General features: G+C 45.7%; 1 protein-coding gene across 1 annotated transcript in view; it reads left to right on the top strand.

Annotated features, from left to right (window-relative positions):
* DOC2B (double C2 domain beta) overlaps window positions 1–12,258 on the top strand; it is a 34,110-nt gene that overhangs the window by 18,028 nt on the left and 3,824 nt on the right. The window contains exons 7-8 of the mRNA XM_035027606.1: window positions 10,733–10,814; window positions 11,738–11,834. Of these exons, the coding sequence (XP_034883497.1) occupies window positions 10,733–10,814; window positions 11,738–11,834 (179 nt within the window). The remainder of the gene's footprint in view (window positions 1–10,732; window positions 10,815–11,737; window positions 11,835–12,258) is intronic.

Genomic DNA, 12,258 nt, shown 5'->3' with positions numbered 1-12,258 from the left:
GGCTCACGGTGGTGCTGGAGAGAAACCCTAAGTCGGGGGGCCAGGCTAGGCTGTGGTCCTCGCTCTGAGGGGAAGGCAGGAGCTGGTGGCCCTTCCGACGGAAGGAAGCAGGCGGCTCACTGAGCACCATCAGTGCCCTGGGCCTTCCGCAAATAAAAGGTGGCCATTAGTCTGCGCTCACGGTGAGACTTCCTTGGAGGATGGGACGTGGGGAGGAATTTGGCTCAGCCAAAAGGAGGTGTTCCTGCTTAGGTGGAGGAATAAAGGAGCTAAGACACAGAAGCAGGGATGAGCCTGGCCTGAGGGGACGGTGGGGAGCCCCAGGTGCCAGCGGCCGAGGGAGCCCAGGGCTACCGCACGCACAACTCTGGGGCTACCATTCCCACTGGCCACTATTCTATTTCTGTCGGTTTTAAAATCCTATTACAGGGGCACCCGGCTGGCTCAGTCAGCGGAGCAAGTGACTCTTGATCTCGGGGTTGTGGGTTCGAGCCCCATGTTGGGTGTAGAGACTATTTTTTTTTTTAATTTTATTTATTTATTTGACAGAGAGAGACACAGCGCGAGAGGGAACACAAGCAGGGGGAGTGGGAGAGGGAGAAGCAGGCTTCCCGCGGAGCAGGGAGCCCGATGCGGGGCTCGATCCCAGGACCCGGAATCATAACCTGAGCCGAAGGCAGACGCTTAACGACTGAGCCACCCAGGAGCCCCTCTAGAGACTATTTTTAAAGATTTTATTTAAGTAAAGAAATAAAATCCTATTACAAAAATGGTGCAGCCACTTTGGAAAACAGTCTGGCAGTTCCTCAGAAGTTAAACATGGAATCACCGCATCATCATCTAGCAATTCTACTCCCAGGGGCACACCCGAGAGAAGTGGAAACATGTCCACCCAAACACTTGTACGTGAATGTCCATAGCAGCATTATTCACAATGGACAAAAGGAAACCACCTAAATGTCCATCAACTGATGGATGGAGAAACAAACTGGGCCATATCCATACAATAGAATATTATTCAGCTATAGAAAGGAGTGAAAGGGCGCCTGAGTGGCTCACTCGGTTAAATGTCCGACTCTTGATTTCGGCTCGGGTCATATCTGAGGTCATGGGGTTGAGCCCCGCATCAGGCTCCGCACTGGATGTGGAGTTGGCTTCAGATTCTCTTCCTGCCCCCCCTCCCCTCAGTGTGCTCACTCACTCTCCAAAAAAAAATTTTTTTTAGGGGCGCCTGGGTGGCTCAGTCTGTTAAGCCTTCGACTCAGGTCATGATCCCGGGGTCCTGGGATTGAGCCCCGCATCGGGCTCCCTACTCAGTGGGGAGCCTGCTTCTCCCTCTCCCTCTGCCTGCCTCTCTCCCTACTTGTTCTCTCTCTCTGTCAAATAAATAAATAAAATCTTTTAAAAAAAAAACTTTTTTTTTTTTTAAAGAAGTGAGGTAATAATTCATGCTATAACATCTATGAACCTTGAAAAGATTATTACAAGATTATACTAACTGAAAGAAACCAAACATAAAAGACCACACCTTATATAATTTCATTTATATGAAGGTCCAAAATAGGCAAATCCAGAGGCAGAAAGCAGATTAGATGAGTAGTTGCCAGGGGCTGGGGGAGGAGGTGGGGGGGATGGGGGAGTAACCGGCTTTCTTTCTGAGGAGATGAAATGTCCTAAAATTGATTGTGACGGTTGCACAACTCTGTGAATGGACTAAAAACCATTCAATTGTAGACTTTAAAAGGGTACATTTTACAACATGTGAATCGTATTTTAGTAGAGCCGTTATTTTTTTAAAAATCCAATGCCACCAGGCCCAGGAGCAGTGCCAGGCACAATGGGAAGCTGACCAGGATCACTGGGGGAAGGATGTTCCCCGCACATGGTGCAGGGACTACTGGTTTTCCACATTAAAAAAAAAACAGTCGTTTGGGTCCCCACCTCACCATTAACAAAACTGTGATTTCCGGTGGATTAGAGACCACTGTGAGAGGAGATGCCATAACCATTCTGAAGATCAGCAGGAGACTTTTTATAACCATTGGAGGGAAAGTCAGTAATATCCAGTCAACGAGGCCAGTGTGCCACCCTCTTGGCTGCATTATTTCCCCTCCAGTTTTGTATCCTAGAAACCCGTGTACGGGTGAAGGGCTGCGCACTGCGGCATTCCTCATCACGGCCATACACCGGAAACAGCCAAGCATTTGTCAGCAGAGGAATAGATTCATAAAATGTGGCATAGGCGTATGATATAGTACTATGCAGTTAAAATGAATACATTAGGACTAGGTAAATTAACATGGACAGCTATCCAAACATGCTGATCCCGAAAGCAAACTTCGCAACAGTGCACACAGTGTGATACTGTTTCTGTACATTTGTGTATCTCACACCCTGCAGAGAATGTCACAGTAGCGTGTCTCTGGGGAGGGAGGGGCTGGGGAGGGCAACCAAGTGACTGCACTTGTACTTGGGATGCTAGAGTTCCCAGAGTTCCCAGATGGAAGGAAAGACCATCCAAAGCCCAAATGCTGGTGAGATTTTAAAATCTGGCTCCGTGTCCACCAGCCAGGTTGACAGGAATTCCAGGGTCCTATGCTGGATTAAAAGTCAGGTTTGGGCGCTTGGGTGGCTCAGTCGGTTAAGCGTCTGCCTTCGGCTCAGGTCATGATCTCAGGGTCCTGGGATCAAGCCCCGCATTGGGCTCCCTGCTCAATGGGAAGCCTGCTTCTCCCTCTCCCGCTCCCCCTGCTTGTGTTCCCTCTCTCACTGTGTCTCTCTCTGTCAAATAAATAAATCTTTAAAAAAAAAAAAGTCAGATTTATTGAGATAGAATTTATACACTGTAAGTTTCCCCCCTTTTGAAGTTCAAGGGATGTATACAATCTTGTGACCACCACCACAGTCAAGATACAGAATCCTTCTGTCACCCAGAAAGTTCCTCCAGCCCCAGGCAACCACTGATACATTTTCTGTCCCAATAGTTTTGCCTGTTCCAGACTTTCTTCTAAAGGCAAGCTTTCTGTATGTTGCCTTTGGAATTAGCTTCTTTCATATAGCATAATGAGTTGGAGATTCATTATTTTTTTTTAAAGATTTATTTATTTATTTGAGAGAGCGAGAATGAGAGAGAGAGAGAGTACATGAGAGGGGGGAGGGTTAGAGGGAGAAGCAGGCTCCCCGCCGAGCAGGGAGCCCGATGCAGGACTCGATCCAAGGACTCCAGGATCACGACCTGAGCCGAAGGCAGTCGCTTAACCAACTGAGCCACCCAGGCGCCCCCTGGAGATTCATTATTGCCAAGTAGAACAACAACAACCACAAGTTGTTCAGTTCACTTTATGTTGAAGTGCACTTGTTTCGTTTTTTTGGGTTTTTTTTGAGTATAGTTGACCCACAATGTTATGTTAGTTTCCAGTGTACAACATAGTAACTGGATTGTCATATACACTATGCTCTGCCCTCCCTAAGTGTCGCTAACCTGTCACCATATAACACTGTTGCAGCACTGTTGACTGTTCCCCATGCTGTGCCTTTCATCCCCATGCTTCAGTCCTTCCAGAACCGGTAGCCCCTGCCTCCCACACCCCTTCGCCCATCTTGCCCATCCCCATGATCACCTCCCTCCCCTCTGGCAATCACCGGTTTGCTCTGTTTATGGGTCTGTTTCTGCTTTGTTTATTTGTTTTATTCTTTTTTTTTTTTACAATTTTATTTATTTATTTATGTATTTATTCAGTACAAGAAGGGGGAGGGGGAGAGGGGGAGAGAGGATCTCCAGCAGAGTCCACGCTGAGCAAGGAGCCTGACACGGGACTCAGTCTCATGACCCCGAGATCATAACCTGAGCTGAAATCAGGAGTCAGACACTCAACCAGCTGAGCCACCCAGGCGCCCCTGTTTCATTCTTTAGATTCCACATATGAGTGAAATCATGTGGTAGTTGTCTTTCTCCGTCTGACCTAGTCACTTACCATCATATTCTGTAGCTCCATCCATGTTGTCACAAATGGCAAGATCGTGTTTTTTTATGGCTAATATTCCTGTGTCTGTCTCACATCTTTTTTTTTTTTTTTTTAAGATTTTATTTATTTATTTGACAGGGACAGCGAGGGAGGGAACACAAGCAGGGGGAGTGGGAGGGGGAGAAGCAGGCTTCCCGCTGAGCAGGGAGCCCGATGTGGGGCTCGATCCCAGGACCCTGGGATCATGACCTGAGCCGACGGCAGACGCCCAACCGACTGAGCCACCCAGGCGCCCCTCCCCTTGGTATTTTTGGAGGAACCTCTGGACAATTTTCCACAGTGGCTGTACCAGTTTACATCCTCACCAACAGTACATGAAGATTCCTTTTTCTCCATCCACATCCTTGTCAGTACTTGTTACTCCTTGTCTTTCCATACTAGTCATTCTGACAGGTGTGAGGTGATATCTCATTTTGGTTTTGATTTGCATTTCCCTGGTGCTGAGTGTTGTTGAGCATCGTTCCATGTGTCTGTTGGCCATCTGGATGTCTTGTCAGTTATTTTTGGTGTTGAGTTGCATAAGTTCTTTACATGTTTTGGGTATTCACCCCGATAACAGATCTATCATTTGCAAATATCCTCTCATTCAGTAAGTTTCTTTTCATTTTGTTGTTGGTTTCCTTTGCTGTGCAAAAACTTTTTATTTTTATATAGTCCCAACAGCTTTTTTTTTTTTAAAGATTTTATTTATTTATTCATAAGAGACAGAGACAGAGAGGCAGAGGGAGAAGCAGGCTTCCCGCTGAGCAGGGAGCCCGATGCGGGACTCGATCCCAGGACCTTGGGATCATGACCTGAGCCAAAGGCAGACGCTGAACCATCTGAGCCACCCAGGCGCCCTCAACAGCTTATTTTTGCTTTTGTTTCCCTTGCCTGAGGAGACATCTCTAGAAAAATGTTGCTAAGGCTGATGTCAGAGAGATTGCTGCTTATATTTTCTTCTAGGAGTTTTATGGTTTCAGGTCTTATATGTAAGTCTTTAATCCATTTTGAGTTTATTTTTGTATATGGTGTAAAAAAAAAAAGTGGTCCAGTTTTCTCAGCACCATTTATTGAAGAGACTGTCTTTTCCCCACTGTATATTCTTGCCTCCTTTGTTGTATATTAATAGACCACATAAGCATGGGTTTATTTCTGGGCTCTCTATTCTGTTCCATTGATGTATCTGCCTGTTTTTGCACCAGTACCATATTGTTTGTTTGTTTGTTTTAGAGAGAGCACGTGAGCAGGGGAGGGAGGAGGCAGAGGGAGAGAGAGAATCCCAAGCAGGCCCCACACCCAGAGCAGAGCCCAATGCGGGGCTCAATCTTATGCCCCTGAGATCATGACCTGACCTGAAATCAAGAGTCAGACGCTTAACTGACTGAGCCAACCAGGTGCCCCTGGAATTGTTTTCTTAATTTCTCTTTCTGCTAACTCATTATTAGTGCATAGAAATGCAACAGATTTCTGTATATTCATTATGTATCCTGCAGCGTCACTGAATTCATGTATTTATTCTAGCAGATCTTTGGTGGACTCTTTAGAGTTTTCTGTGTATAGTATCATGCCATCTGCTAATAGTGACAGTTTTACTTCTTCCTTACCAATATGGATACCTTTTCATTTCTCATCTGATTGCTGTGGCTAGGACTTCCAGTAGTATGGTGAATAAAAGTGACAAGTGTCCTTGTTTTGTTCCTGATCTAAGAAGAAAAGCTCTCAGGTTTTTGCCAAGTATGATGTTAGCTGTGGGTTTGTCATATGTGGCCTTGATTACGTTGAGATATGTTCCCTCTAAACTGACTCTGTTGAGAGTTTTTATCATGAATCAATGTTGAATTTTGTCAAATGCTTTTTCTGCATCTCTTGAGATAATCATATAATGTGGTGTATCATATTGATTTGTGGATATTGAACCATCCTTGCATGTATGGGATAAATCCCACTTGATCATGGTGAATGATCTTTTTAATGTATTGTTGAATGTGGTTTGCTTATATTTCCTTGAGGATTTTTGCATCTATGTTCATTAGAGATATTGGCCTGTAGTTCTTTCTTTCCCTTTTTTTTTTTTTTCTTGTAGTGTCTTTGTCTGGTTTTGGTATCAGACTAATACTGTGCTCATAGAATGTATTGGGAAGCTTTCCTTCCTCTTCCATTTTTTGGAATAGTTTAAAGAGAATAGGTATTAACTCTTCTTTAAATGTTTGGTAGAATTCACCTGTAAATCCATCTGGTCCTGGACTTTTGTTTGTTGGGAGTTTTTTTTATTGCTGATTCAGTTTCGTTACTAGTAATCAGTCTGTTCAGATTTTCTATTTCTTTTTCATTAGTTTTGGAAGATTGTATGTTTCTAGAAATTTATTGATTTCTTCAAGGTTGTCTAATTCGTTGGCATGTAATTTTTCATAGTAATCTCATAATCATTTATATTGTTGTCAGTTGTCCTCTTTTTTTTTTAAAGATTTTATTTATTTATGTGACAGAGAGATAGCGAGAGCAGGAACACAAGCAGGGGGAGTGGGAGAGGGAGAAGCAGGCTTCCTGCCGAGCAGGGAGCCCGATGTGGGACTCGATCCCAGGACCCTGGGATCATGACCTGAGCCGAAGGCAGACGCTTAACGACTGAGCCACCCAGGCGCCCAGTTGTTCTCTTTCATTTCTGATTTTATTTATTTGGGTCCTCTCTTTTATCTATGAGTCTGGCTAAAAGTTTATCAATTTTGTTTATTTTTTTAAAGAACCAGCTCTTGGTTTCATTGGTATTTTCCTTTTGGGGGGGGGTATTTTCCTATTTTTTAAGACTTTATTTCATTTATTTCTACTCTGATCTTTATTATTTCCTTCTTTTAACTTTGGGCTTTGTTGTTGGGTTTTTTTTTAATTTTTTTAAAAATTTATTTATTTGACAGAGAAAGACAGCAATAGAGGGAACACAAGCAGAGGGAGTGGGAGAGGGAGAAGCAGGCTTCCCGCAGAGCAGAGAGCCCGATGCAGGGCTCGATCCCAGGACCCTGGGATCATGACCTGAGCTGAAGGCAGATGCCCAATGACTGAGCCACCTAGACACCCCTCAATCTTCTTAAATGTAGAGTTTAAAAAAAATTTTTTTTTAATTTGAGAGAGAGAACAGGGGGAGGGGCAGAGAGAGGGAGAGGGGGAGAGAGAGAGACAGGGAAACAGAGAGAGATTTCCATGCTGAGCATGGAAGCTGACATGGGGCTCGATCTCACAACCCTGAGATCATGACCTGAGCCAAAATCAAGAGTCAGATGCTTAACTGACTGAACCACCCAAGCACCCCTTAAATGTTGTGTGGCCTAACAGGTGATCAATCCTGGAGAATGTTCATGTGCACCTGAAAAGAATGTGTGTTGCCTTGTTTTTGGATGGAAAGCTCTGTACCTGTCTGGTTTTTTTTGTTTGTTTGTTTTATCTTAATTTGAGTCCATCTGGTCTAATGTGCCATTCAAAGACACTGTTTCCTTATTGATTTTCTGTCTGGATGATCTATCCATTAATGTAATTGGGGTGTTAGTCACCTACTATTATTGTATTACTGTCAATTTTGTTCTTTATGTCTGTTCATATTTGCTTTATGTATTTAGATGCTACAATATTGGGAGCATAGATATTTATAACTATCATATTTTCTTGTTGGACTGATCCCCTCATCATTTTATAATGTCCTTCTTTGTCTCTTATTAGTCTTTTTTTTTTTAAATCTGTTTTGGGCGCCTGGGTGGCTCAGTCCTTAAGCGTCTGCCTTCAGCTCAGGTCATAGTCCCAGGGTCCTGGGATCAAGCCCCGCATCGGGCTCCCTGCTCTGCGGGAAGGCCTGCTTCTCCCTCTCCCACTCCCCCTGCTTGTGTTCCTGCTCTCGCTGTGTCTCTCTCTGTCAAATAAATAAATAAAATCTTTTTTTAAAAAAAATCTGTTTTGTCTGATGTAAATAAGTATTGCTACCTTGGCATCCCCCCACCCCCACCCCCCGCCATTCACCCTCACCCCTGCTTCCATTTCATGGCATATTTTTTTCCATCCCTTCATTTTCAGTCTGTGTCTTTAAGTCTGAACTGAGTATCTTGTAGACAGCATATAGATGGGTCTAGTCTTTTTTATCCATTCTGTCACCCTCTGTCTTTTGATTGGAGCATTTAGACCATTCAGATTTAAAGTAATTATTGACAGGTGTGTGCTTATTGCCATTTTTGTTGTGTTTCCTATTGGTTTTTGTGACTTGCCAACTATTGATGACTGCATAAAGCTGCCAAAGAACAGGTGTTTGTGTGGATCTATGTCTTCATTTCTCTCTCCCACATCCAACTTTCTTCATATTTTGTAGTGTTTTCATAATGAACTAGTGTTATTTATGTAATACAAATCAACAATGAGATACCACATTCTGCCTTTCAAACCAGCAAGGATTTTTTTTTTTAATAACTGGAAGTCTGTACCTCTTAATTCCCTAAACCTATTTCACTTGTCCCCTCCCCTTCCTCTCCCTCCCCTCTGGCAACCACCAGTTTGTTCTCTGTTTATGAGGATGATTCTGGTTTTTTGTTCATTTGCTTTGCTTTTCAGATTTCATATATAAGTGAAATCATATGGTGTGTGTCTCTCTGACTTTTGCACTTAGCATAACACCCTCTAGGTCCATCCATGTTGTCACAAATAGCAAGATCTCATTCTGTGTTACGGTTAATATTCCATTGTGTGTGTGTGTACATATACTTATATACACACAACTATATATACTCTGTATGTATATACGGATACACACACACATACATACACACACATCTTCTTTATCCATTCATCTATCAGTGGACACTTGGGTTGCTTCCATAATTTGGCTATTACGTATAATGTTTCAGTAAACACAGGGGTATATATATCTTTTTGAATTAGTGTTTTCATTGTCTTTGTGTAAATACCCAGTAATGAAATTTGGTACTTCTATTTTTTAATCTCTTGAGGAACCTCCATACTGTTTTCCACAGTGGCTGCACCAGTTTACATTCCCACCAACAGTGAATGAGGGTTCCCTCTTCTCCACATTTTTTTTTTTAAAGATTTTATTTATTCATTTGACACAGAGAGAAAGAGAGCACAAGCAGGGGGAGCAGCAGGCAGAGGGAGAGAGAGAAGCAGGCTTCCCACTGAGGGGGGAGCCCGATGCGGGACTCGATCCCAGGACCCCGGGATCATGACCTGAGCTGAAGGCAGACGCTTAACCAACTGAGCCACCCAGGCGCGCCTCCTCTTCTCCACACCTTCACCAACACTGACATCTTGTCTTTTTGATATTAGCCATTCTGACTGGTGTGAGGTGGCACCTCATCATGGTTTTGATTTGCATTTCCCTGATGATTATTGGTTTCATGTATCTGTTGGCCATCTCTGTGTCTTCTTTAGAAAAATGTATTTTCAGGCTCCCTGCCCATTTTTAAATCAGATTATTTGGGGTTTTTTGGTGTTGAGTTGCATAAGTTCTTTATATATTTTGGGTATTAACCCCTTGTCAGATAAATCATTTGCAAATATCTTCTCTCATTCAGTAAGTTGTCTTCTCATTTTGTTGGTGGTTTCCTTTGCTGTGCAAAAGCTTTTTATTTTGGTGTAGTCTAAATAGTTTATTTTTTGCTTTTGTTTACCTTGCCTGAGGAGACACACCCGTAAATATGTTACTAAGGCTGATGTTCAAGAGATTACTGCAAACCAGCAAGGATTTTTAAGGCAACGATACTCAGCTTTGTTGAGGGTACTGTGCATCATCTGTTTGGTCTTTTCAGAGGACAGTTTGGCATAATGGAGCAAGAAGCTTGATACATGTGTGCCTTTGGGTGGGTAATTTCACTTCTAGGAATTCAGCCGTTCAGCAGATGTTTGCTGACCTACCCAGTTTACTGAGCCCCCAGCAGGGTGCCGGGAAGCCCTTGGTGAGACAGAGGTTGTCCCCACCCCCAGAGCACCCTCAGCAGAGGCAGGACTGTTATCACTCAAGTGTCTATTCAGGGACAGGGTAAGAAGTTCTGCAAAGGAGCTCCTTTCCCGGCTTCTGAGTACCAGCCCTGTGCTGAGCAGCTGTGTGACCTTGGGCAAGTCCCTCTACTTCTCTGAGCTGATGAAAGCTCTTCTGCATCAAAGTCTAAGGAGCTAAGAGCTGTAAAGGAGCTGTTCACAAGCCAGGCTTCCCTCTCCCTCAAAGCCCCAGTGAGGTAGAGATGATGGTCGTAGAGCTCTGGGAATATACGAATCCATTACATACTGCAGACAGTATTTATATAATTACATCTGATAATTCACATACTTTAGAAAGAGGATTTTCATAGTATGTGGATTGTATGTCAATAAATTCGCTATTTTAAAAAAAGGGTAATCTCTTAACAAGGGACCAACTCTGCTAAAAATGTTTTTCTGGTGGGAAATGAAAGCTTTATGAAAATTAGACTTCCAGAAACAAGAAAAAACCTCTAGGGGAGAAGGAGACTCTGTGGTTAACTTCAGAAAGGGGCACAGACAGAAGTCTAGGTGGCAAAGGAACCACTTGCTTCCCCCCCCTGCAGCTGACCACTAACCTTTGCCACAGAGTAGTGCTGGGTATCCTGTGGTTAGTAGGAACGGGAGGCCCAGGGAGCGAAAAGCTCTTCCAAGCCCTGCTGGCTCCAACTGTAGCCACAGCTTCTCCGCACCCTCTGCCCATCGGTTGCTTATAATTTCAGATACCTGAAGCCAGATGTGGACAAGAAATCTAAACATAAGACAGCAGTAAAGAAGAAGACCCTGAACCCCGAGTTCAATGAGGTACAAGGGGCTGGTGAAGCTGCTGGGAAGCTGCTCGCTCTCCCCCAGGGCAGGGGGCCTGGGGGGGCTGAGTTTTCCAAGGGCTACTGTGGGAACTGAGGGGTAGGAGGGGCCCCCAGGAGAGCCCTCGGCCACGGGGGGGTTGGGGGGGCAGGGGAGAGACAGGCCAGGCTGAACCAGGCCAAAGCGGTATGGATGGAGGGGCAGGGAAGCCTGGAAAGCTCTTTCCAGGATCAAATTGATGGGACATGGCCGTGTAGGATGTGGAGGTGGAATGGGGGGAGCCCAACAGCAAGAGGGGAGGTGCAAGTGAGGTGGGGGAAGCTCTGGGTGGGATGCAAGAATGTGAGATGCCCTGGGGCCTTGAGAAGGTCTGGTCCAGGTGGATACCCAGGTCCTCAGCCCAGGGGGCAGATACATCTGGAGAGCAGCAGAGGGGCCTAGGGAAGAGCCTGAGTGACTGAGGAGCAGGCAGAGGAGACTAAGGAGATGCTTCCAGAGGGTGAAGGGGGATACCAGATGTCAGATCATCCCAGGCGCCTGTGGGAGAGAGCGTTTTACAAAGAAGGGAGTGGTGAGCAGAGCAGACCCAAGAGAGGTCAAGCACACCAAGGCCAGCTCGTGTGTATTGATCTGGCAGTAAGGAAGCTCTTGGGGATCTGGAGAGAGCAGCTTCAGGGACAGAGGAGCAGGTAGGTTGGAGGGCAGGGGACCCTGAGGACCCCAGCCAGGCTCCAGGCAGAAGTAGGTAGAATGGGTGAGAATCTGCCCTCGTCCACCACGGAGCACTGACCACCCTCCCATTCCTCCCTCCCTCCCTCCCCCCTCACCACACCCCTCACCACACCTCAGAGCCTTCCTGGCCACTGGCCAAGTTCCAGGCCCTGTGGCCTTGGCCCTGACTCTCTTCTTCTGGCCACCAGGAATTCTGTTATGAGATTAAGCATGGGGACCTGGCGAAGAAGACTCTGGAAGTTACTGTTTGGGATTATGACATTGGAAAATCCAACGATTTCATTGGTAAGAGCACACAATGAGAATGCCGTTTGGCCACATGGCCCTGAATCCAGGCCACAGCCCCTCCTTCCTGGCCTCTATGGCCCCAGCTTTCCCCAGACTGTCTGCCCTCAGACACAGGGGGCCTCAGACCTTACCCAGCCTGACTCCATGTGACAGAGGAGTAGATAGGTCCAGAGAGGGAGAGAGGCCTGGGAGGGCCACACAGCAGTCTTGGTGGGTCAGGGGTGCGAGGTGATGATGGTCGGTGCTTTGGGCTGGCCTCTGAGCCCTGTGGCCCCGAACTCCTGGTCGGCTTCGTGGCTGTGCAGAGTAGAGCTGCGCCCATCCCTCGGCCCCGACGCGTGACGTTGCCCTTCAGCCCCCACCTCGCTGCGGTGCTGGAGAGGGGAAGGACGGGATCCCAGGGCCCTGGAGAGGGGAAGGA

The sequence above is a fragment of the Mirounga leonina genome, unplaced genomic scaffold, assembly GCF_011800145.1.
Source record: "Mirounga leonina isolate KUSES-001 unplaced genomic scaffold, KU_Mleo_1.0 Mir_200, whole genome shotgun sequence".
Classification (NCBI taxonomy): domain Eukaryota; kingdom Metazoa; phylum Chordata; class Mammalia; order Carnivora; family Phocidae; genus Mirounga; species Mirounga leonina.
The sequence above is the reverse complement of the archived record's forward strand: the minus strand, read 5'-3'. Positions and strand labels throughout refer to the sequence as shown.